General features: G+C 38.5%; 1 protein-coding gene across 1 annotated transcript in view; it reads right to left on the bottom strand.

Moving 5' to 3' along the window:
* The window catches only part of Dhc36C (Dynein heavy chain at 36C), a 911,918-nt gene that overhangs the window by 3,095 nt on the left and 882,233 nt on the right, over window positions 1–26,590 (bottom strand). Inside the window, exons 54-55 of the mRNA XM_068227203.1 lie at window positions 6,097–6,234; window positions 3,962–4,105 (exon numbers count right to left, since the gene is read on the bottom strand). Coding sequence (XP_068083304.1) covers window positions 3,962–4,105; window positions 6,097–6,234 — 282 coding nt within the window. The remainder of the gene's footprint in view (window positions 1–3,961; window positions 4,106–6,096; window positions 6,235–26,590) is intronic.

The following is a 26,590-nucleotide window of genomic DNA, read 5'->3' as shown; positions in this document are numbered from 1 at the left end:
TTGTAAGAGCTTGATTTAATTCTTCTAATATATCTATTTCCAAATTTTATCTTGGTTTCTCATCATGTCCCTTATTTCTCCTCCCATTCTCTTTTAATTTTCTAATATTATCTAGCATGCTTTCCACTGCGCTATCTGAGGTTATTCTGGAATGCTTATTGGAGATCTTTTCTTTACCACGGCCTCTATTCTCAATTTAGCGTTTTACTCGCTGCATAATATTACTACCTACCGTTTGAGAGTACTCGGTGTACCGATACTTTGATTCCCTTGGCAGTATTATTATAAATAAATATATATATATGCATATACCCCCATAAAGGGTTATAAGGTGAAGACTGGTAGTAGTGCATACAGAGCAGTGCGAACTTCAGCTAAGGACATGACAGCTAGTGTTTACATTTCATTTGCAACGCATTTCTCAGTTTGACAGAACCAGGATCGATGATGTTTAATTTCTGCATCAGACTGGCAATTACATTGGCCTTCACATGGAGACAATAGAGGGCAGACCCTAGGCCTCGATAGCGTCGAGGTACTCTGTTAGGTACAGAAGCTCGAAGCCACTCTTATCACTGATGATCTTGTCAACTGAGAGATACTTTCAAAACTCATTGGACAAGAGTAAAAGGACTTGCTCGTTGATTTCAGTACAGTCTTTATTCTTGCATACAAGGATTGTGCTATCATTAATGGACTCAAGAATATTCTACAACATCGGCCTGACCAATGATCTGAATATGGACTTGAGAGCAGCCTCCTGTGTGGTTAAGGAGACTGTCTTGCTATTTGAAGCGTAGACTCTAATCGAGTCATCAACGAGGATTTTACGTTTGTGGAATGAGAATGTCTGACATCGACTGACAGGCTTTACCTGTGATAACGACTGATCGACAAATACGTATCTTACATGTAATTAATCTCATAATAGAACCGTATTGAGGACAATATATTAAAATTATAAAATCCTTTTAATAACAACCACCTACTCAATACATTATATTACTCATTGAATTATAAAATAATCATGAGGTGTCTTAAATAAAGGAACATGTTTCGTTCGACATAGCGAACATCATCAGCCTTAATTTACAAAGATTAGGTCAGGGCCCTGAACTGAATGATAAAAATTGTTAAAAGAGTGACAAAGCCATAATAAAAAGTAAAATGATAACATTAGACATGAAATTATAACATAACAATATGTACAGATTAACAGCAAGTATGTAGAGGAATACTTTGAACGATGGTAGTCTATAAAGTTAAAACAAACATGAGGTTGTTAAAGTAAAAAGATATAGATATAGTGCATCTTAAAATATATGTCAATGCGTGAAGCGTGGATTAATTATTGACTATGGAGTTCTTAAATTGAGCAAAACAAAAGTTGAAATAGAGTTTATTGAATAGTACGAGTCAAACTGAGTCAGTTAAAAGGCGCATGGCGACGAAACTAAGGTTAAAATGACGTGAACTTCAGTAGTTAGGAACTCTGTAGGAGAGCATTGTGATGGCCTTGGGATCCACCTTGTCCATGTGACCAAACCACGGTGAGAATCCAGAAGTGATATTTAGCTGATAAGAAGATACCAAAACTATGATACTAAAATGATGTCTAAAACAATTTTAATGACTTTAAAGTGCAGTATTGTAAAATCTTAAAATATTTGGTGAATAAAATGACTGCACAATACCTTCAACATGGTTTATGCAAATTTGAATTCAATTTACAGAACATAAACCCACGAGACAAAAGCCAGTGTGAGAAAAATGCAAACAATCAAAACATGTCTGCCAGGCACTTTCCATCCACAATGACATGCAATGTGCCTAATTTTCTAACAGTTTCATGGCCATTTGTGGCCCCAATGAACCCTTTCCTGAGATCAGATCTGGATGAAACTTTGGTTTGCACTTTGAGTGGGGGTCATAAATCACTCTGTGACTTTTGGTGACAGACACTTTCCATTCACAACATCATAGAAACTGCCATAATTTGCTAATAGTTGTATAGCCATTTCTTGCCCCCAATGGACCTCTATCTGAGATCAGATCCAGACGAAACTTCTGTTTGCACATTGAGTGGGGGTAATGAATCATTGTGAATTTTGGTAAATATTGTGTAACTCCTGTGGGACTTATTAAAGAAACAACATTACCATTAATGCATGGAGTTGCATAAACCTTTGTGGCCCTGACAGACCCCTATTCTAGATCAGGTCCACACAAAACTTTTCTTGGCACATTGAATGAGGGTAATGAATCTATGTATGAATTTTGGTGAATATTGGTAATTTATTTGGGATTTAATAAAGGAATAAAAATCTACATTAATGTTGAGAGTTGCATGGTCCTTTGAAGCCCTAACAGACCCCTTGCTGAGATCAGATCAAACAAAACTTTCGTTCTCACTTCGAGTAGGGGTAATAAGCCACTAGTGTGACTCTGGGACTTATAAAAGGAACATAATGACAATGTTATTGGCTTTACATCCCACTAACTCCTTTTACAGTTTTCAGTGACACTGAGGTGCCAGAATTTAGGCCCAAAGTAGTTCTTTTACGTGGCAATAAATCTACGACATGAGACTGACGTATTTGAGCACCTTCAAATACCACCGGACTGAGCCAGGATCGAACCTATCAAGTTGGGTTCAAAAGACCAGTACCCCAACCATCTAAGCCAATCAGCTTGGCTAGTAAAGAAACCACAGTAAAAAAAAGAAAGAAAGAAAGTGTTAAATTAGTTGCTCAATGTGGGATGCCAAGAGATTTCCTGGTGTATTATGCAGATGATGATGATGATGATGCTTGTTGTTTAAAGGGGCCTACCATTGAGGTCATCGGCCCCTAATGGTACGAAACGAAATAACAAAAAAATTAAAATTCATCCACTGACTAAAATAAAATAAAAAATGTCATGAAGAATGAATGGATGGACACGAACCCTACAACAACAACAACAACAACAAAAAAAAAAACAGTTTATCAGACTAAAAAAGAAGGTAGTTAAGTAGAGTAGTACTGACCAAGGGACCATTTATAAAGCACAATGATGCTTGATGTCAGAAGGGGTGCTAAATTCACGTCTAAGGCCTCACAGAATGGTACATGTCGCGAGTAAAGTAGAACCATTGTATTTGTCATTTTGGGGTACTGATCAAAAGTAGCGAAGACTCACGGTGGTCCATACAAGATGGTACTACTCACAAGTATTGCAATTCGTACAGGGAACGCAGACCTATGGTGTTTCTCACACAATGGCACCACTCATAGCCAACGCAAACCGGTAAGGTTCCTCACCTAGTCACGGGCGCCGGTATTCCCGTGGTGTTCCTCACATAGTGGGTACCAATCACAGGCAACGCTGACCCACGGTGCTGCTCATATAGCGGTACAAGTCACAGGCTACACCCAGACCCGCGGTGTTGCCCGCATGGGTACAACGCACGGGTACTGGAATCCACCAGGCCAGGCTTTTAACTGCAACTAATCACAAACCTATTTTGTACCAATTTAGTGATACTACTCGCAAGTACAGGCAACCTATGGTGTTCCCCACATGATGGTACAAATCAAAAGTAGTATCATGGTTCTAATTCAATCATCCCTTGGTCGCCCCTTGTAGTCGCCTCTTACGACAGGCAGGGGATACCGTGGGTGTATTCTACATGTACGTCCCCCACCCGCAGGGGGTAGTGTGTTTGGTCCGCGAGAGGTATTTTATTTCCCTCAAGTCCGCCAGCAAGCCAGTTAGGACTCCCCTATCCGCCACCTGGCACGCGCCACGTGGGAGTATCACCTCTCCCCCTGCTACACCTGCGTAGCAGGTTCGTGGTATTATGCAGAAGTGGAGTTTATTTTCAAAAGATGTGACTTGTAAGAGGACAATAATCTTGCAGCTTAGAAAATTCTATAACATATATCTTTAATTCAATGAAAGGTCTCACTCAAATACTCACAATTGGAACAGCGCTGAATAACATTTTAGGTAGAGATTCATCCAAGGCAGCGACGTCTTTATTCCAACGTGCACCTTCCAGAAACAGGCCGTAAACATACACACCATCTTCTGGTGGAACAGTATAATCAGGTTGTGTCATAACCTGAAATAAACATAAAAACAAAATGTCACTTTAATTGCCAAAACTTTACAAATAACCTCTTCAAATGTTATTGGTACAGGGTTTCGTTGGCTCACAGAGTATTAGGAAGTGCCTGAGTTGTTTCCTATTCAACCTTGTATGGGGCGACTAAAGTTTTCAAAACCTCTAAATTTCTTAAAGTGATTACTTAAAGCAACTTTCCTTTACTTTTCCCTAGTTTAAAATTGATAGATAGAAAATCTGAATGAATAACCAACAAATAAAACAGGTATTTAATGAGCTCATCAGCTCTAACAATATCAGGGATTTAGAAGTCCAAAATTCACATGACATAGATGTTGATTCCCATAGGGAATCTGAAATATTTGTCCTGAATGAGTAAATTTATAATACCAATATAAATGGTCCGTCATTGGACATTATAAATTTTCCAGCTAACTCATTCTTGGTTGCCAGCGTTTCGCCCTCGTGTGCTAGGGTGGGCTCATCAGTTGGTACCTAGCACACCTACCAATATGCTGGCTAGTGCATACCATGGAGGCCACTGCATAGGCTAACTGGAGCCACCGGCAGTGCCAATGCACTAAGAGACTTTGTCTCATTATCGAAAATTGATGCCTGCTTGGCCATCAGATGACATAGATGTTGATTCCCATAGGGAATCTGAAATATTTGTCCTGAATGAGTAAATTTATAATACCAATATAAATGGTCCGTCATTGGACATTATAAATTTTCCAGCTAACTCATTCTAGCACACGAGGGCGAAACGCTGGCAACCAAGAATGAGTTAGCTGGAAAATTTATAATGTCCAATGACGGACCATTTATATTGGTATTACAAAATTCACATACAAAACTTGAGAGAATAATAAATTGTTAATCTGCATAGAAAAAAAAAAGCATTATTGCTCCTGACAGATACCAAATATCCTATAAGAATAGGGCTTGTTCCCATAAGTTACACAACTCAGGAGTCTGAGCTCCACAATACCACAGTCTAGCCCCTCGGAGGCATCAGTTTCTTATGTTGCAATAAAAATTCCAGCTAACATTAAAGTGTTCATGCACCGTTGCCCTAATGTGGACTTATCCATTGCATACTATTCACTGTTTTTGGCACGAATGTTTCTCAATTAGTCACCCCGGTGTAGTATAGGATTAGCGTCTGTATCATAGGGCCATAAGCCCACTTACGGTTTTAACAATTTTACACTCTGAAATGAATATACAGGGGCATAATAGCCCATACTATGTGACCTTAATGGTAATAGAAAAGGTTGTATATGACTGGCCATAATCAAAAAGCAAGGAGGCGAAACCCTTGCTCTCCTTCAAGAAATTGTTAAAACCATAAGTGGGCTTATGGCCCAATGATAAAGAGGCTAATCCTATACTACACCGGGGTGACCAATTGAGAAACATTCATGCCAAAAAGATTTATGACATTTACAGGTTTTGAAAATTTTAGCCACCCCATGCAAGGTTGAATGGGAAACAACAGACAGTCAACACTCTTTGTTCCCTTACATTACATATTTCCCAGTAGGGAATAGAACAGAGTCCACAGACTTGCCAAACTTCTATATTTAAACCACCAGCTTTACAAAATTAATATTACATTAAATTAAAAGAAAAGAGATTGAAACCTCCGTCTCAAACTATCCACAGTGGCTATCATGTAACCTTCCATTATTAATACTTAGACTGAGTTTGTTTGATATGGTTATGTCCAGAGAATTTAATATGTAACTAATCAAGTTGGCGGCAATGATGAACCACTAGAAAAATGAGAATAGGGCATCAATATTTGCTTTTTTAGTGTATTTGCTTACACGGTGAGGATTATACTTTAAAAAAAAACTTTTAACTTATTAGGTCGTTTTCGGTACATACACTACATATTGAACACAGCCTAATAAGTTGAAAGTTTGTTTGAAGTCAGACAATAATTATAACAATAATAATCATTAATAAGGTAGCCTACTTACCTCAAAATCAAATATGAGCAAGTCTATAGGAATAGAATATTTTCGAGCGTAGTTCTGCTGTGCTCCAGTGAGGAAGGCTTGAGTGAAGTAAAACCCAGACAACCAGAACACTGTTGGTGATCCTTCATCATACCATTTCTAGAAATCAAAGGAACCTCCAATGAATGATATACATGGCAGTGACACACTGACAGAGAACTGTAAAATGGGAGATACATGCCAACTGTTATTTTAATGGATCACACATTAGGTGAAGAAGTAGAATGGAAGAAGTAGAATGGAATTATAGGTTTGTAAAATAATATATTATACAAGTTAACTAAGCAATATTTTTTTGTATCTTAGATGGTAAAACAGTGTTGTTGTGTTTGGTACATTTCATAGAGTTTGGTGACATTTCAAACACATTGCAGTATTCTATGTCAAGGCAACTGAAATACTCCTACTCAATCCAAGGTAATCATTCTCCCAGGCTTTAATTGACTATGAATTAGTTGTTGTACTAGCCTTTAAATAGCCTTCTCTATCTGGCTGATGTAAGCCCCTTGTGGTCTCGTGAGAATTCTGGAACATGTGTGTCACAGCCAGGTAGCTGGAAATTCCTGGTGGTGTTACATAAATTGAGGTTTGTCCTGTATGTTCATGTTGTGGCCTAACATTTTAATCTATGTACTGTAAAATAGGCATCCAAGAATTGCTGAGTTTGTATCCTTCCTCTAAATTTATACTGTTTGGATGTTTTTTTAATTTTGTGAGAGCACAACAACTAATTCACAGTCAATTAAAGCCTGGGAGAGTTATTACCTTAGATTGAGTAGGGGTATTTCAGTCGTATTGACAAAGAACACTGCAATGTATTTGAAACGTTGGCAAACTGTATGATATGTACAGAAAACAACAATATGGTTCAACATGGAAGAAGAACTAAATAATATTTTTTGTGTATCTACAATGGCTTTCTTATAAATAACAACAAAGTGTTCTGCCTTCAGGCGAGTCTTCACCATTTCCAGCACCTCCCCATAACTTACTATTCCCACCTAGCTAACTTCATCTTCCATTCATCTCCATATTGTCTCCGTCAATTTTGTGCTTTTTGAGTGTTTAATTATGTGCCTGTAATAGCCAGTGTCATTCATTCAATGTGAGTGAAGTCTGATGTTATTTCTGGCGACAGTCTGCTACCTCATTCAGTCAGCTGTTCGACCGGTTGGAATTCCAAGAGTATTGATTATTCTCTTCACCCACATCGTTTGTGTCAGTTTCAGCTCAGAAATAACTTCTGAAGAAAGAAGAGGACTACCACCAGCATAATATCGACACCAATTTCAGGATGTCTACCTTACATTCAAGAGAACTGATTCATCCGACATGGGACTTGAAATCTACAGTAACCATATGGTGCTAAACATGTAGGCGCCGCTAACATCGGAGGGAGATCGTGATGGATATTTTCAGCATGGGAGCATAACAGACCGCTCCGGGAATCGAGCTAACTTAGGTACATTTATATAATATTTCTTGTCCATCTTTGTAGAAAATTTGATGATCTTCTTCTCTCAGATAATATTTCTATTAGATTTGAGTAATTTGGTGATATTTTTCACTTTTTATCTTGCATTAGTAAAGGTAGTTTTGAGTATGAGAGTGTGTGAATTGGGATCTATTAGCAGTTAGTTTGTCTTCTGAGAATATTTCTACCTCACTGCAATTATTTAAAATAATGCTTAATAATCAATGACCTGTCTGCCTCTGTAGCGTAATGGTTAATGTTATTAGCTGTCGTCCTCAGGGTCCTGGGTTCGATTCCCGGTACTGCCAGAAATGTAAGAATGCCAGGAGGGCTGATATCTGCTTGAAATTGTACATGCAGCTCACCTCCATTGGGGGTGTGCCTGAAAAGAGCTGCACCACCTTGGGATGAGGACACGAGTGTGCATTTTTTGCATCAATGACCTCTCGGATAAATAAGAATTTACAATTATTATTTAAGATTTTTATGAAACATTGTGGGATGAGATTTAGGTTGTGTTTCATCCAGTGCATTGCCATGCAATTATGCGGATTGAGTCATCTTATTTACATATTAATTCAGATGTTGAAGGTAGATTTAAAAATCAATAATAATAATAATAATAATAATAATAATAATAATAATAATAATAATAATAATAATAATAATAATAATAATAATAATATAATATATATATAATATATTATTATAATTATTATTATTATATTATTATAATTATTATAATTATAATTATTATTATAATATATTATTATATATAATATATTATTATTATTATTATTATTATTATTATTATTATTATTATTATTATATTATTATTATTATATTATTATAATTATTATAATTATTATTATAATATATTATTATATATAATATATTATTATTATTATTATTATTATTATTATTATTATTATTATTATTATTATTATTAAAATTGGGTTAAATGAAATTATAATGGTCATGAGTGATAAATGATGTTAGAATTTTTCATGTGGAATATGTATAGTGTGCTCAATTATAGTGTAATTTTGCCTGGAAAATAGTAATCCTGTGGGATATTTATTGAATTTTGGAAGCATGTATCATGGGTTACAATGCATTCCGAGATAAATGTGGAGCACGTGTTGAGATGTATTTCAAATGTTTAAGGAATAATAATTTATCGATACTCAATGTCCACGTGTCCGATGATAATAAAAGAATGTGTTAAACCAAGCAATGTGAATGATAATTGTTCCACCAAGTCTTCTGAATAATATTTCGGGTTTTTGAAGATAACGCCGTTGTACAGTCAAGATAATGTTCAATTAAGTGTTCATTCCATTTCATTTCATTCCATTTCATTCCATTTCTGTCACGAATCATGTCAGATGATGAACATGTTGAATTTAAAGGAAGGTCATTTGCCTGTTCCATTAAATCAACTTTTTATGATAATAATCATAAAAAAAATTAGTGGCTAGGATCCGAGTGTCAATTTGCACATAAAATCCGAGTATCCTATGTGTGCATGGTGTGTGTGAAGAAGTTATTGATAAATTTTAAGTACTATTTCTTGTAATGTGGTCCTTAATCTGACCACGTGTTCAGCATGGTGTATCAGATTATTCCAGTGTTGCCAGTGTTTTCGTGCAATTATTTCAGATTGCTGTTGAATAATTTTTATGCAAAGTTCAGTGACAGATTTAATTACCCCAATGCAATTTTGTGTAAGTGAATAAGATCTTAAAATTTTGTAAAAGTTTCATAAGCAAGTTTGTAAAATTAAAGAAAGAATTGTTATGTTGAATATTGTACCGGGCGGTACACCTCCACGCCGCTAATTCAAACATTGCGCCAGTTGAAACTCCTCTACTGGAGGAAGCCTGAACTTTAATAACCACATTAATTCTAAGATTTCTCAGAAGTTGTCCCTACTGTAAATTTTGAAGTGTTCTGAACTATGTCAGTTTCGATTCGTTTTTGTTTTCTCTGTAGTGAGAAGTGTGAACATTCTCTTCTAGATGGCACTACTAAAGAACTGCAATTGTGCACCCTAGTGCGAAGTGAAGGAACTGTTTTTTTGAGAAATTTTGTGTTCATAAGTTTGTTCTTTGTTAAATTTCTTTCAGTCATTTTTTGGGTTGGCAGTATAACCCTTCTCTTTCCGCTTATTTTGAATTTAGCCAATCCCACATTTCTCTAATTAATTTTGGACCAATAACGTATGTCTTCTCCGATATGGATATGTTGCTTGATCCTAGCCAATAAAGTTGAGGGGGGTGTGGGTTCTCATTCTTGAAATGTCTCGAATGTTCCACGAGGGTATTTAAACTGCTGATTTTCTGGTCTCCGGGCCATTTCAGTAACATCTTTCCTAGTGTGATTATGTAGCAGGGGGCGGGAAGCGCCTCTTTCTTCAGGCGGCAGTTCATCCATCAGGTAATGGCCTTTTTATAACTTCTTTGCTTGCTAGCTGAGTAGTTTAACCCTCGGGGCAGGTTCGAAACTTTTATCATGTAGCCTTCCTTTAAAATGTAAAAGATACTTGGTATAAATTCCATCTCTTTAACTACAAATCGGGATAGAGAGTGCCTAACCCTCTCGAGCTCCCTCTCATATTGTTTTTGAGGTGACCACGTTTTCATAGCTTCATAATGTAATAAATTTTCCTATCGTGTCAGCTCCGTAGTATGGGATTAGCCCTTGCATAAGCGGCCTAAGAGCCAAATAGGTTTTAAAAAGGTGTATTAGGAGTGCAAGTTACGCCTCCACTCATGTTGGTATTTTGGGGCCATGTAATTATCCTGTTTCTTTACTGAATAGGCCTCAGTAGGTTGGGTATTTTTACCCCTGTTCTTGTGTGCCTGGAAGGCAGCTTGAAAGTGGAGTTTGGTGTGGCCTTTGAATTGGCTTGAGTTTTGAGAGCGGGTTGCTCTTTCTTAAATTGTATTTTCTGTGTGCCTCGAGCAGGCTTAACTGGGTAATTGGGAGCAAATGCTCCTTGGCATGATTGGGGTTTTCTGCCCCTTTGTTGGACCTTGTGTATAAGTAAAGTTGGGCTCATTGCTCAGGGATTGTGAATCTGGGGCTCGAAGCCCAAAATCCATTAATAAACTGTAATTGTACATTCTTAACTGGTTGATATACAACTGAGTTCCTGTTATACTTGTTATTTCTTGATCTCGAAAAGAAAATATAACCTTTGTTAAATTTTAAATAAATTTTAATTTTGTTGTTGAGACCTATTCCATCCAGCACCTTCTTTCACCTCTAACTACCAAGGATAATTCCGTAACAAATATAATTCATGATTATTTAATTCATGTAATGAATAATAATAATAATAATAATAATAATAATAATAATAATATATTATTATTGTATATTATAATATATAATATATAATATATTATTATTATTATTATTATTATTATTATTATTATTATTATTATTAAAATTGGGTTAAATGATTTTCAAGAAAGAATTGTTATGAAATGTCATTAGTAATTATTAAGTTCATGTAATGACATGATTAACTTCAATTAATTCATTTAATAATTTTTTAAGAGTCTTGATAGTCAAATAATTGAGTTAATAATCTCAACGTGTGTTATATGAGAAATTATAATTAATTAAGAGAGAAAGTAAAGTATAATTTTGTTAATATTGTACAGATGAAGTCTTGAAAGCGATACCATGGTTATCCACTACTCAGTTTAAGTGGAAGCCTGGTGTTTTTGTTTTGTTTAAAGTGATACATTTAAAATCAAGCTTTAAATCATCATTGAGATTCAGGATGGTTTAGGATGGAGTCAATCCACTTTAATTTATTTTTAATTAGCCAAAGGAAGGCTAACTTTTATTCTTTTTCTTATTCTTTCAGAATAACCCAATATGTCAACAATGTTCAAGATATAAGAATTAATTTTGTAAACTTACTCAACCATCATAACTTTGTGAGGGTCAAGATTAACTTCAGCAAGAATTATTTTGTTGTTAAATTCATTATTTGTGCAAATTTTATAATAAATGTCAAGCTTATATTTTAAATTGTTCTTTTCTTGTACTGTCGTCAACTCTTGTCCCTTAAATGGCTCCAAAATTAGAACAACTTGCAAACGAATTGTCCACCTTGGGATCTTTCATCTGCTGGCTGAGCTTGACTGGAAAGTGAGGGGCAATCCACTCCCTCAAATGCTCCCAGTCTTCCTCAAAACTACTTCTTCCATTCGCCTTTGTATCCATACCTCAAATGGTTCCAGGCTTCCTCAATGTCTCTGCACCATACTCTAAACCATAATTTCATAACAAAACTAGCTGTAGTACCCATCGTTGAAGAGACAATCATAAAGCATGTGAAAAGTTATCTAACTCCCTAGCTATTTTCCACCAATATTCAGGCTTGCTGTTTCACTCAGGACGCAGCACTCACTATTGGAATAGTAAATAATGTTATGGTCTTTATGTCTCACTAACTACTTTGTCCGCCTCCGTAGCGTAACGGTTAGTGTTATTAGCTGCCGTCCTCGGGGGCCCAGGTTCGATTCCCGGTACTGCCAGAAATTTAAGAATGGCAGGAGGGCTGGTATGTGGTTCAAATGGTACACGCAGCTCACCTCCAATGAGAGTGTGCCTGAAAAGAGCTGCACCACCTCAGGATGAGGACACAAGTTTACTTTACTAACTACTTTTACAGTTTTCTGAGATGCCAAGGTGCCAGAATTTAGTCCTGTGAGAGTTCTTTTACATGTCAGAAAATCTACTGACATGAGGCTGACATATTTGAGCACCTTCAAAAACCACCGGACTGAGCCAAGATTGAACCTGCCAAGTTTAGGTCAGGAGGCAAGCGCCTCAACCATCACAGCTACTCAGCCCGGCCATCTATCAGAGATGAATGGCAGTAGAAGAGACAAATCACGTCACAACAATGGTCAAATAGAGTTTTAGATTTTTTAACCACTTGACGATTAACATCGTCTCGGAGACGTGGTCCTCCGCCGAGAGCAAACAGCCCAACCACGTCCAACAAAGTATTAGATGTAGCTCAGCCATCCACATCTCAAAGACGCTATTTTAATAATAATGTTATTTGTTTTACGTCCCACTAACTACTCTTTTACGGTTTTCGGAGACGCCGAGGTGCCGGAATTTAGTCCCACAGGAGTTCTTTTACGTGCCAGTAAATCTACCGACACGAGGCTGACGTATTTGAGCACCTTCAAATACCACCGGACTGAGCCAGGATCAAACCTGCCAAGTTGGGGAAGACGCAATTTTGATGCTGGAACACGATCAGTTGAAAGTGACTGGAATTGGAAGGATGAAGACAGTGTACCAGGTATCAGTAAACAGATTCAACAGGGAAATGCTTTTTACCAGAGTGTGAGAAACTGGCATGGAGTTAAAAAGTACCAGTGAGGTGTAATGAGGTGATGTGTAAGATGTACCTACTACTGCCCAGTACATTTTCTTTTCTTTTTGCTAGTGGCTTTATGTTGCACCGACACAGATAGGTCTTATGGCAACGATGGGATAGGAAAGGCCTAGGAGTTGGAAGGAAGTGGCCATTGCCTTGATTAAGGTACAGCCCCAGCATTTGCCTGGTGTGAAAATGGGAAACCACGGAAACCATCTTCAGGGCTGCCGACGGTGGGATATGGTAACACGTAGACATTTATACACAGTAATTTAAGATCAATCTACGAAGGGTGACTGATCTATGATAATAACATTAGTATCACAACAACTCCATCTCACTTGTGACTGCACAATACAAACATCACATCACTACAACAATTCGCTATCTGATCTCCAAATGACTGAACTTAACACACTTTATATATATATATATATATATATATATATATATATATATATATATACACACCCTGACTATGGTTCTGGATAATTCTGCATTCTTACAATATAGGTTTACTGCAAGATACCTGAAAGGTTCTACAATTAACATTCAGAAATCCTTGGTAAGTTGTCGGAGTCTACATCACTTTCCGACGTAGATTTGTTACTTTCGTGAACAATAAATTCCTCTTTATCGCCTTCAGATTCACATGACACTTCACTCTCACCACTTTCGCATAAATAATTACTTACATCAAGCCGAGTCAGATGTTTATTGTTGCGGGCAGCCATCTGGGCATGGAACTACTGTAGTGGAAGACATTCCACCTTATTTTCAAATATTTCAGCGATTTAGATCCTTAGATATGGATATTCGTTTAGTAGGAAGTATTAGAAGGTTTACAGAATAGTACGCAAGTGCCATCTATGAGTGACATGCCGAACTATGAGCCCAAACAAGCGGGAAAGTTCATCACGTCTGAGAGAAGAAAATCAAAATAGAGTTTCCCAGCAAAATATTGGGAACTCGGTGGACGACCTTCCAACCTCACTCGGTATCAGGGCTGGACTGAAAACCGAGGGATCGGGGGATGAATTTATGGGGTGGCAGAAAGTTCATGAAGCGCACATGGCTTCAAGAAACAGCAGATAGTGATGTAGCGAGTGATGTAACCCAGTGGTAGTTCAGTACACAGTAAGATGTCCAGCAGGTGGGGCGATATGCAAGGCAGCAGCGAAAGTACAAGGCCAAATACATGAGTGCTTATAGCGGCGTGTTGAGCAAGTCAAGGGGAGTACGAGAGGACAGTGGCCATATGGAATCAAGTAGGTGAGTGGCCGTTACATATTCCCCCGACGGCTAGGAATCCGAAGGATTCTGGGAGCAAGGAGTCAATGCAGATCTGACGAATGGCGACGGACGAAGAGGGAAGAAGAAATGTACCATCAGAGAAGAAGGGCTGGAATAAAAGCAGACTCGGAAAGAAACAGTGCATAGATAAACAAATAGTAAAAGGGGGTGGGGGAAGGTGGACAAGTCAGGAAAATTGAACAACACATTAAATAAATGTAAATATGGTCTAGGGAAAAGAAAAAAAATATCCCATTCACATGTTTTGAAACAAAGAAAGAGGGAAACATTCTCTATTTTTATCTTGGATGGGAGAGTCCAGTTGACCTGGGTGGGGTTGGAGGTTCAAACTGGGTAGAGCAAAAGAAAGAAAAAAATGTTTATTAAAAATACTGCTTCAACTGAGAGACATGGGCCTTTTTAATGATAAAAGGATAATTCGCATCCTGTAATAAAACACTAACAGGGGTTGAGAATTGAATGATCGAAAAAGGGCCTGTCCATCAGGGACAAATTTTAGCGGATACGTGATCAATAGCGGAATTTTGAGGCTAGTATTTTAACAATACTTTATCTAAAAGTTAAAATTCTGAGGGACGATGCCCACGGTTGTGAACCCGTCGGTGAACCTCCTGTGCCTGATGCAATTTGGTTAATGCCCTTTCCCACTCGGCCTAAGGAACTTGATTAGGCATAGAAAGGAGAAAGGAAGGTAAATCCCATGTTAAATCTAAAGGAGTTTGCAAATCTCTACCCAAAAATAATTTTGCCGGGGAAAAGTAGGTTGAATTATTTATGATAGAATTAAGTGCTGGTGCAAAAACGGGTAATTCAGAATCCCAATGGCGTTGATCTTCAGAATGGAAGATGGACAACAGGACCTTCAAATTCCTATGATATCGTTCAACGAGATTGGCTTGGGGGTGGTACGGTGAGATAAAGACTTTTTTAATCCCATTAGAAAAGCAAAAGTTATAAAAAGGTCATGAAGAATATGCCCCAAAAATGTAATAAAAGTCTGAGCTAAAACAATTTTGGAAGGATTGATGGTAAGATTATCAGAACATAAATGAGAAAGTACTTCACAAAGATGTTTCATATGGGTATCAAAATCAGGGCTATAAATTAAAAGGTCATCCACGCATGGAAATAGATACTGATATTTTATAACAGCAAAAAGGCAGTTAACAAATCTTTGCAGAATTTGTGAACCAAGATTCAACCCGAAAGGTACTTTTGTAAACTGATACAGACCTGTGGGTGTAATAAAAGCAGTATACTTGGAGCTGTTGTCATCTGCTGTGGGTCTTCAATGTGCAAGATCCATCTTCACGCCTGCTGAAGTTCAGGCTGAAGCTGGCAAAATACGACTTTGAGGTCGTATATAAGCAGGGCAAATGGAACTGCAATGCCGATGCCCTAAGTAGGAATCCCACTGAACCAAAGTGCCAACAGGGGTGATTTCTCCGAGCATGCTACGCTTGCTGCGCAAGCACAATATTTTTCTAAAGCAGGCGAGTTAAAAAAAATACAATATGTACCGTATCTGTAATAGATCTGCATTATACAAATCGCATGTTGCATATATCTTGGCGAGTCCTGCGAGGCTTGCTCGTGTCTTAGGAGCTTCAGCGGAGCTGTCGACACAGTGAGAAATGTATGCGCGTGCAGGTTTCTTCTCTCCAAGGCCGGTTGCAAGCTGTCATGTTTATAATGTGTAGTTGGAAGCTCTGGTCTGAGAGCTACAGATCTAGTGTGTTGTGTCAGTGAGTAGTATACTGTAAGTTCCTGACCATCTATTCTGAATGATTTGACGTGCTGCAATGGGTTCCGAACCGTGCATTATTGACAGCTTGTTATCAAATCCATTTTCTCGGAGGACTATCCAAGAGAAAACAGACATTATTAAGAATGGCAGACGCTGCCAGATTTAAAGACATAGCACAGGGAGAAAAATAGAGAATATGTACGTTCGTTCTCTGTATCTCAATATAATAATACGCACTGGTTGACAGGGTCCAAGAAACTGAATAGACTATTTTGCTGGCCGTGTTCACTATTTTCTGCTGATAACGGTGTATGGTGTAAAAGTGGCTTTGACAATTTGAACACCTTGACACTGTCCATTACAAGGCATGAGAAATCTGCAAACCATATGAAGTGTTTCTTTGGGCTTTGGGCGTACAAGGATCAACCACCAGCTGGATGAAAAGAAACGCATCAGTGACCAACTTCATAATGAAAAGGTAAAGAAAAATCATGACATACTTAAACGAGTGATCGATGCAGTGTTTTTTTAACAAAACAGGAACTACCATTTCACAGACATGACAAGTCTGCAACTTCCGTAAACAGAGGGAATTACATCGAACTTCTACAAATTATAAGTGAATATGATCCTCTTCTGGCAGCTCATCTGAAAGACTCCACCATTTTTAGAGGGACGTCGTCTGCAATCCAAAATGATTTAATAGCAGAAATAAGTTCAGTAATTGTGAGAAGAATAAAGTAGGAGCTTAAACAAGCAACTTTTGTGGTAATAATGTTGGATGAAACGTCCGATATTATTAATAAGTCACAACTCTCTACTTTACTCTGTTTTGTAGATGAAAGTGGTGAAATTCAAGAGAGGTTTCTTGGTTTTGCTGACATTAGTAAAGATTGAACTGCTGGAGCCCTCTTAAATTATGTTCGTGCTATTTTAAAAGAGTTCAGTTGTGAGGAAAAGATTGTGGCTCAAACATATGACGGTGCTGCTGTCTTAGCCGGTCATGTGAATGGGCGTAATAAACTACTTCAAGACCAGTATCCATATGCGACATTTGTGCATTGTTATAGCCACCTATTGAATTTTCACACTACAGCAGTCTGCTTCAAAAATCCAAGAATGTACAATTTTCTTCCAAACAATGTCAGGACTTGCTGCTTTTTCTTTCAAAGTCTACAAAGAGAACAGCTGCTCTTCGAGATTTTGTTCAGAAGAAGTTGCCAACAGTAGCACCAACGACATGGAATTTTGCTTCACATCTTATTAATACTGTGAAGGAATATTATGATACGCTGGTGAAATTCTTTCAACATGTACAGGATACTTCAGACGACTGGGATGAAGACACTACATTGAAAGCACAAGGATTTTTGTTCTTCTTACTTAAGTTCAACACTAGATTTCTGCTGGCAGTGTTCTCCAAGATTTTTTCATTCTCCGATACTGTATTCAGTATTTTACAAACAAAAAGTCTGAATATTCAGTACTGTGGCAAGAAGGTTGAGGAGCTCTTTTTAAATATCCAGTCTATGAGAGATGAAGATTTTGATAGTTTGTATGGACATGTTGATACTGCAACTGATGTTTATGGAGGACAGCTGTGCTCTAAAAATTGAAGAATTAGTGATGAACCAGAAAAATCAAAATACAAACGTCTATTCAATGAAATTATTGACAATGCACTTGTCCAAACAGGAGAGCATGTTAAATGCATAAATAAATTTGTGTTGTTCTTGCTTTTGGATTGTGATTTGTTTGAGAAGCACAGAAATAGGTTTCCAGACAGTGATGTTACTGCCCTAGAAAAGACCTATGGGTCATTTTTCAACATTGTTCGCTTAAAAACAGAATTAAGTGTGATGTATTCATCTTCTGATTTTAAAGAGAAAAGTGTTTCAGACTTAATGCAGTTTATGCATACTAATAAATTGTACATGGGTATGCTAGAAATTTTCAAGCTCATCAAACTTGTAGCAACAATTCCTGCTACTACATCCTCTGCAGAGCGTTCTTTTTCAACACTGAGACACATTAATACATATTGCAGATCGACTCAATGCCAGGAGAGGATATCATCATTCGCTATGTTGTCGATTGAAAAAGGATTGCTTGCAAAAATTAGATTACAGTCCTCTTTCTATGATGAAGTTATTGATGGTTTTGTAAAGAGAAGCCACAGAGTAGAGTTTGTTTTCAAGTAGGAAGATTTCATAAATAGTAGCAATTTTTCTGTGTACATAGTTTGATGTTCACTGGCTTGTCATGATTTCTTAATAATTATAAAATGTGTCTGATTGTTATTCTTTTGGCCATTCTTGTAGGTGTGACATAACCAGTTTCAATGCATGTTCATGTAACCGATGATTAAAATGTTCATGTGATTTAGCGATTATTGGGTTTATAAATTTTATTCATTCAGAAATATGCATGTCCCACCCCACCAACTTTCACGAATGGAAGAGCAAGCCTGACTTTCATGACCAGCATTCGTCCCTGAGTGCCAAGCACGAGTGGTTAACTTGACTAAACATAGGTCTCATCAGGAGGCAACAGTAAAAACTCAGACCTCAGATGAGAGTAGAGAGGAGGTACTGTCTTCAAAATCTGAGGGTGCTACAGCAAAGGGACTTGAAGCAGACAGTAGCAAGGTTTCTGAGGACGCTAACGCAGAGGAAATTTGGCCCGAGAATAGCTCATCTGAGGAAGGGAACGAATTAGACAAAGTCATTATTATTTATAAATTTCATTTTCCGTATTGACAGATTCAAAGTATAGATAAGGTAGAACACAACAAGCCTTCAAACACATCGGCACAAGACTTCCACAACAACTAAAACTACAACCACAAACGTAGACGAGAGAGGTGTTGCCACCAACTACTTCTAAATCAAACTCAAGACCTGCTGTTTACTATATTAAAACTTACCAGAGTACATCACAAGTTGGAATATATAACACAATATAAAAAATTTCTTCATGACAAAGGTCCATATCAATATGACGCATACCAGCTTCAGAACTTTCTCGAAGATTACCATACACAGCTAAAATCAACATAACATAAAATCAAAGGAACTACACAGAAGATAGAAGAATGGAACCTCTGTAACATGAACTAAAATTTTTTAACAAGTGTCTACCTATACTTACCAAATTTTAATGTGTTAAAACTTTTTAAGTGTTTTATATTATGACCCATATGTTTTAATATGTCCTACATACTCATGTTCTAACTTATTGTAACTTTTTACCTTGACTACTGATATTTTAATTACATGCTACTGTATACATTTCCATCCCCCATTAGACATCCGGATGTCTAATACAATAACAACTTGTGAATTGTCTAATGGCTGGATACAAATCAGGTACTAGCTGATGATGGCCGTTAAAGAGCCAAAACTGGTACTAGTTTAATCTATTTAAAATAAATTGTGTATTGATTGGTGGAAAAACACTTTTCTTATCTATACTTAGACAAAGTCATTCTGAAAGAGTGTCATGATTCTCTGGTGGGAGGCCACCAAGGAATAGCGCGCACGTATGCTAGGGTACATGAACGAATTCAGTGGGACATGCAAGGGGACATTGAGCGCTATGTATGCACATGTCCCTCCTACCAAAAGAATATGGGGACCAGACCAGACATCAGGGCTCCCATGGTGATAACGGACATACCTAGCATGGTCTGTGAGAAGATATCACTAGGCGTAGTTGGACCTCTTCCGGTGATGGAGGCTGGGAACAGGTACATTCTGACATGCCAGGATCAGCTGTCAAAGTACCTCGTGGCGAGTGCCATTCCCAATCAAGAGCTAGAAACTGTGCTACGGACGCTAATCAATAACATGATAAGAATCTATGGGATACCAGAGCAGATTCTCACTGACCAGGGCAGTAATTTTATGAGTGATATGTTCAAGGCGCTTTGTAAAACTCAGCGCATTCGGAAAATGCATACTACAGCCTTTAGGCCACAGTTGAACGGTAGTATAGAAAGATCCCACAAGGTGCTCACAAAGTACCTAAGGCATTATGTCTGTTCAGGGGAGCGAAATGATTGGGACAAGTATCTGCCCACAGCTAGCTTTGTGTATAACACCACGAAGAGTATAAGTACAGGGTTCACACCCTATGAATTAATTTTTGGAAGGAAACCAAGTATCCCAGGTGTGCGACAAAAGCCACCCGAGATGAGTTACAACAAGCACCAGAACACGGTGGAGGAACTGACGGCACAGCTCAGGCGAAATCACAAGGCCTCCAGAAAAACCTTAATTGAACGAAAAGAATGAGAGAAAAAACACTATGACAAAAAGCAAACATGAGGTCACCTTTCAGGTAGACGACAAGGTTCTCTTGTGCAATGACGCATTGCGAAGGTGAAAATCCAGGAAGCTAAGCCCACCATTCAAGGGTCCTTATGAGATAGTAGAAGTTTCAGGGGTGAATTGCACCCTACAATTGAACAAGAAGGGAAGAAGAGTTAAGGTACACAAGAACCGTTTGAAACTGTATTTGTAGATAAGTAAAATGGGAATTGGGAAGCGAAAGTATCCACAAGTAGAAAGGTAATTGATATCCTGTCTTTACCTTGCAGGTAGACAGATGATCACGGCATGAATGATAGGATTGTTCTCCATCATAGTAGCAGTGATAGCCGTGACGTCACCCCACAACGGAATAACCGGAGAAGTACTGGATGTCCAGGTGACACCATATGAGAACACTCCAGGGACATATTTCGACAATCAGGGTGAGATACAATGATATAGCTTTAGCTACAAGTCATAGTAACCTGAAAGAAATGGAGAACACTTTAACTGATGACCTTTCCATTCTTAGTGACTATTTTCGGAAATGGAGACTCCAACCAAACACCAGCAAAAATGAGGTGTCCTGCTTTCATCTAAATAACAAAATGGCAAACTGTACTCTCCAAGTGTCTTAACGGTAAGGTCCTCAGACACAATAATTACCCAAAATACTTAGGTATAACATTAGATCGGACACTCTCCTTCAGGCAACATCTAGTCAATTCAGCAGCAAAGATTAGGAGTCGTAACAACATTCCGCAGAAGTTGTGTGGTACAACCTGGGGTGCTCCTGCAACTACCTTGAGATGTTCTGCCCGTGGTTTAGTTTTCTCTGCGGCAAAATATTGTGCTCCTGTGTGGATCAACAGCTGCCATGTGAAACTTGTGGACACTAAACTCAACAACATAATGAGGATTACTGTATTTCAGGTGCAATAAGATCAACTCCTACCCACTGGCTTCCTGTCTTGAGCAACATCATGCCTCCTTCATTCCGTAGAGCACAAGCTCTGTTGAGAGAATACTCCAAGATAAATGAGAACCCTGACTTGCCCATCCACTCCAATATTCCTGACCTTCAGAGGAACCGGTTGAAATCTAGACATCTGCCAGTTAAGTTCGCTCAGAAGCTCACAGAAGACAATTTCAACCCCTATGCCCAATGGAAGGAAGATTGGATCTCAAAAACAGGTGAACATCTCTGGCCTTTCTTCCCACCTAATTTGAGGTCTGATCTCCCAAGAAGAACTTGGACCATCCTTAATAGGATTCAATGTGGTCATGGTGTCTGTGCTGCGTCCCTGTATAAATGGGGAAAGATACAATCCCCTGAGTGTGACTGTGGTGCTCCTTTTCAAACCATCAAACACACTGTAAAGGAGTGTAGCAGAAGAGCCTACCCTGGAGATCGGTTTGATTTTCTAAGAGGCCAATACAGAGGCTCTAGAATGGATAACATCTTTGGACATTAAAATATAATGTACTTGCTTTCTTGTTTCTGTATATATGTATATATGCCTGAAATAAATAAATAAATAAATAAATAAATAAATAAATAAATAAATAAATAAATAAATAAATAAATAAATAAATAAATAAATAAATAAATAAATAAATAAATAAATAAATAAATAAATAAATAAATAAATAAATAAATAAATAAATAAATAAATAATTATATCATACTGAATGGACACTAGTTACCTATGTAAGGCTGAATAAATTGAATGATGTATTTTTGAATGTAAAAAGACACATACACTGGACTCAATTAGCATGTACACAGTTAGAAAGAAGTAGTAATTTAATGCTTCAGCAAGACGTTAAAATGCTAAGAGCACAGTTACAAAGAATCAAGGAATCGAAGGATAATTACTTGGATTACTAAACCAATAAGGGAAACTGAAAACACAAGGCGAAAGCGAGGCTTGATTAACGCAGTAGATTCCGTTACAAAGGCGTTATTTGGAACATTAAGTCAGGAAGACGTGGAAAAATACAAGTTAAAAATCAGTTAATTAGAACAAGAGCAACTCTCAATCATGAAAACTGCAAAAGACCAAATGATAGTAGTAAAATCTACAACGCAGTCTATGAACAGCACCATTTATAATGTCACAGCAAACGAACAGAGATTAACTCAGAATATTACAGAAATTAGATATTATTTTGTCAATAGCACGCTTCAGATTGCAGAAGCAATTAAGCAAGTGGAATTAGAAAATTCAGTAAATAGACATTTGATTGAAATTGAAGGCCTTCTCATACAACTGTATGAGCTTCATAGTGTTGTATTGTCAGGTATAATGAATGCCCAGGTAGGAGTCATTCAGGTGCAAATAATCTCACCAGACAATATCATTAAGGGTTATAAGAAAGCTCAGGGAGATTTCCCTAAAGGATTGTCCTTGCCGTTTGATTTAAAATCAGCTTACAATAACTTGATTAACAAAGTAGCCACAGTGGAGGTGTTCGCCGATAAGAATTATTTGGTGTACATTATAAGGACATCCCCTACAGTTAGAGTGACTTATACGTTGTATCACATGATCCCATTCCCCATGTATATGAACAGCAACCTTCACCATTTTGTTTATATTCAAGAGACCAAGGATTATATCCTTGTGGACAAAGAAGAAAACTTATGTTCAATTAGATAAGGATCAGGTAAAGCAATGTAAAATAGTAACACCCAGTTGGAAATTGTGTTATGTTAAAATCCTCATTAATACTGTATACGCCCAAAACAGTTGTGCGATAAAATTACTCATTGGAGTTAATCAAGTTCCAGACAATTGTGATTGTACCGGGCGGTACACCTCTACGCCGCAATTTTAAATCTTCCGCCAATAAAGTACTTCTCTACCGGAGAAACTCTGAACTTTAACAACTGAATTAATTCAACAGTTCCTCAGAAGATGCCACTGTGTGTATTTCGATTTGTTTTTGTTCTTTTGGTGGATCAAGAAGTGTGGACATTCTCTCATAGATGTCACTGCCTAAAAAAACTAGGATCATGTACCCTGGTGCGAATGAACTTTCTCCAAGAAATTTTGTATTCAAAAGTTTTTGTCTTTACTAAATTTTGTTCTTTCATTTGTGGGTTGGCAATATTAAGCTTTCTTTCTGCCAGTTTTGAATTTAGCCAATCAGTAATTTCTGTAACTAATTTTCCTCCAATCATAGCTTTCTTCTTCAAATTTCCATGTGTAACTCTTAGCTACCCAATAAAGTTGAGAGGGTGTGTCTTTATTATTCATAAAAGGTCTCGAATCTTCCACGAGGGTTTAAAACTGCTGATTTTCTCGGCTCTTCGCCACTCGAACAACATCTAGCTCTGTGTGTGAATATGTAGCAGGGGGCAGGAAGCGCTCTTTCTTCTGGCAGCAGTTCTTCAACAAGGTGATGGCTGTTTAACATCTTTATTTCTTGCCAGCTCAGCAGTTTATCTCTCGGGGCAGGTCAGAAAACTTTAATATGTAAACTATCCTTTGAAACATGTAAATCTTTCCGGTCTTTTCATATAACTTTAACTGTAAATTGGGGATAGAGAGTGCCTTACCCTCTCGAGCTCCCCTTCATCTTGAATTTGAGGTGACTACGTTTTTGTAACCGTTCTTCTATTTCTTCTTAATGTGTTAAATTTCTTCTGTATTCGTGTCTCCTCCATAGTATGTGAATAGCCCTGCTTATCGGCCTAGCGCCACTTAGGTTTTAACAATCTTCATGTAGGAGTGCAAGGTTACGCCTCCACTCATCTTGGTACTGTGGGGCCATTTAATTAATCTGTTCTTTTCCAGGAAGGCCCAGTAGATTGGGTACGAGATACCCCTGTTTATATTTGTAAGTTGTGCCTTGATGGCAGTGAATTCTGAAGTCTAGGTAATGCCTTTAATAGGCTTGAAAAATTGAGAGCGGGTTAGCTCTTTTCTCTTGTGGTAAACGTGCCTCAGAGAGGCTTGAGATTTAAAGGTGGGAGCAAACGCTCCATTCTAATGAGGGAATTTCTGCCGTTTGGTAAGATGTCGATTGTGAGCTGAGTGTTCAGGAATTGTAAAAATTAGGGCTTGTGGCCCAGATTGTCAAAGTCTATCTAAATCTTGGCTTTCTTGATCTTGTACCTGATTTAACTTCTTGTTATTTGTTGTTTGTTCAAAGTCTATATCAATCTGTTAAGTTTGGCTGTTCTGAAAATATAACCTTTATTTAAATTTTAATTCATCTTTCGAACTTGTAGTTAGACCCATTCCAGCCCGCACCTTCTTTCACCTCTGCTGATCCACCAAAACCTTGGAACAGTAATAAAAATGTACTCCCCATTCTACAGCTCGTGTGGATGCCCATTAGAGTGAATAGATATATATATATATATATATATATATACACTGACTGACAGAGCAAATGCAACACCAAGAAGGAGTGGTCAGAACTTTATGCCAATTGCAGGGTAGGCTGATGTCACTGAGGTATGCTCATGATGTGAAATGCGCCGCTGTGCTGCGCACGTAGCGAACGATAAATGGGACACGGCGTTGGCGAATGGCCCACTTCGTACCGTGATTTCTCAGCCGACAGTCATTGTAGAACGTGTTGTCGTGTGCCACAGGACACGTGTATAGCTAAGAATGCCAGGCCGCCATCAACGGAGGCATTTCCAGCAGACAGACGACTTTACGAGGGGTATGGTGATCGGGCTGAGAAGGGCAGGTTGGTCGCTTCGTCAAATCGCAGCCGATACCCATAGGGATGTGTCCACGGTGCAGCGCCTGTGGCGAAGATGGTTGGCGCAGGGACATGTGGCACGTGCGAGGGGTCCAGGCGCAGCCCGAGTGACGTCAGCACGCGAGGATCGGCGCATCCGCCGCCAAGCGGTGGCAGCCCCGCACGCCACGTCACGTCAACCGCCATTCTTCAGCATGTGCAAGACACCCTGGCTGTTCCAATATCAACCAGAACAATTTCCCGTCGATTGGTTGAAGGAGGCCTGCACTCCCGGCGTCCGCTCAGAAGACTACCATTGACTCCACAGCATAGACGTGCACGCCTGGCATGGTGCCGGGCTAGAGCGACTTGGATGAGGGAATGGCGGAACGTCGTGTTCTCCGATGAGTCACGCTTCTGTTCTGTCAGTGATAGTCACCGCAGACGAGTGTGGCGTCGGCGTGGAGAAAGGTCAAATCCGGCAGTAACTGTGGAGTGCCCTACCGCTAGACAACGCGGCATCATGGTTTGGGGCGCTATTGCGTATGATTCCACGTCACCTCTAGTGCGTATTCAAGGCACGTTAAATGCCCACCGCTACGTGCAGCATGTGCTGCGGCCGGTGGCACTCCCGTACCTTCAGGGACTGCCCAATGCTTTGTTTCAGCAGGATAATGCCCGCCCACACACTGCTCGCATCTCCCAACAGGCTCTACGAGGTGTACAGACGCTTCCGTGGCCAGCGTACTCTCCGGATCTCTCACCAATCGAACACGTGTGGGATCTCATTGGACGCCGTTTGCAAACTCTGCCCCAGCCTCGTACGGACGACCAACTGTGGCAAATGGTTGACAGAGAATGGAGAACCATCCCTCAGGACACCATCCGCACTCTTATTGACTCTGTAACTCGACGTGTTTCTGCGTGCATCGCCGCTCGCGGTGGTCCTGCATCCTACTGAGTCGATGCCGTGCGAATTGTGTAACCTGCATATCGGTTTGAAATAAACATCAATTATTCGTCCGTGCCATCTCTGTTTTTTCCCCAACTTTCATCCCTTTCGAACCACTCCTTCTTGGTGTTGCGTTTGCTCTGTCAGTCAGTGTATATATATATATATATATATATATATATATATATATATATCTGTATCCCCAGAAGAAACCAAGGTAACATGTATGTGTAAGGATACCACCAGTGATATGAGGTTAGCAGGCACTGGTATTCTTGTATTAAGTGCAAGCTGTACAGTATATGGCCTGCATAGCAAAATACAAGGTGTAGGTGAAGTAAACACTACACAGAATAAGGATTTTGTACCAGAAGTAACACTTGATTATGACTATTGTGAACGCATAGGTAGTGGAATCAAATTAGAACAAATACCTGAAATGAATAGGTTGTCATTGAATAACCTCTTGCATCACAATGGCAATTTAAAATGGGCTACCCATAAGACAGGTGAAGTGGAAGAAATGGTGAAA

The sequence above is a fragment of the Anabrus simplex genome, chromosome 4 (assembly GCF_040414725.1).
Source record: "Anabrus simplex isolate iqAnaSimp1 chromosome 4, ASM4041472v1, whole genome shotgun sequence".
In the NCBI taxonomy this organism is placed as follows: Eukaryota; Metazoa; Arthropoda; class Insecta; order Orthoptera; family Tettigoniidae; genus Anabrus; species Anabrus simplex.
Note: the sequence above shows the minus strand (reverse complement) of the source record. Positions and strands in the feature narration are given on the sequence as shown.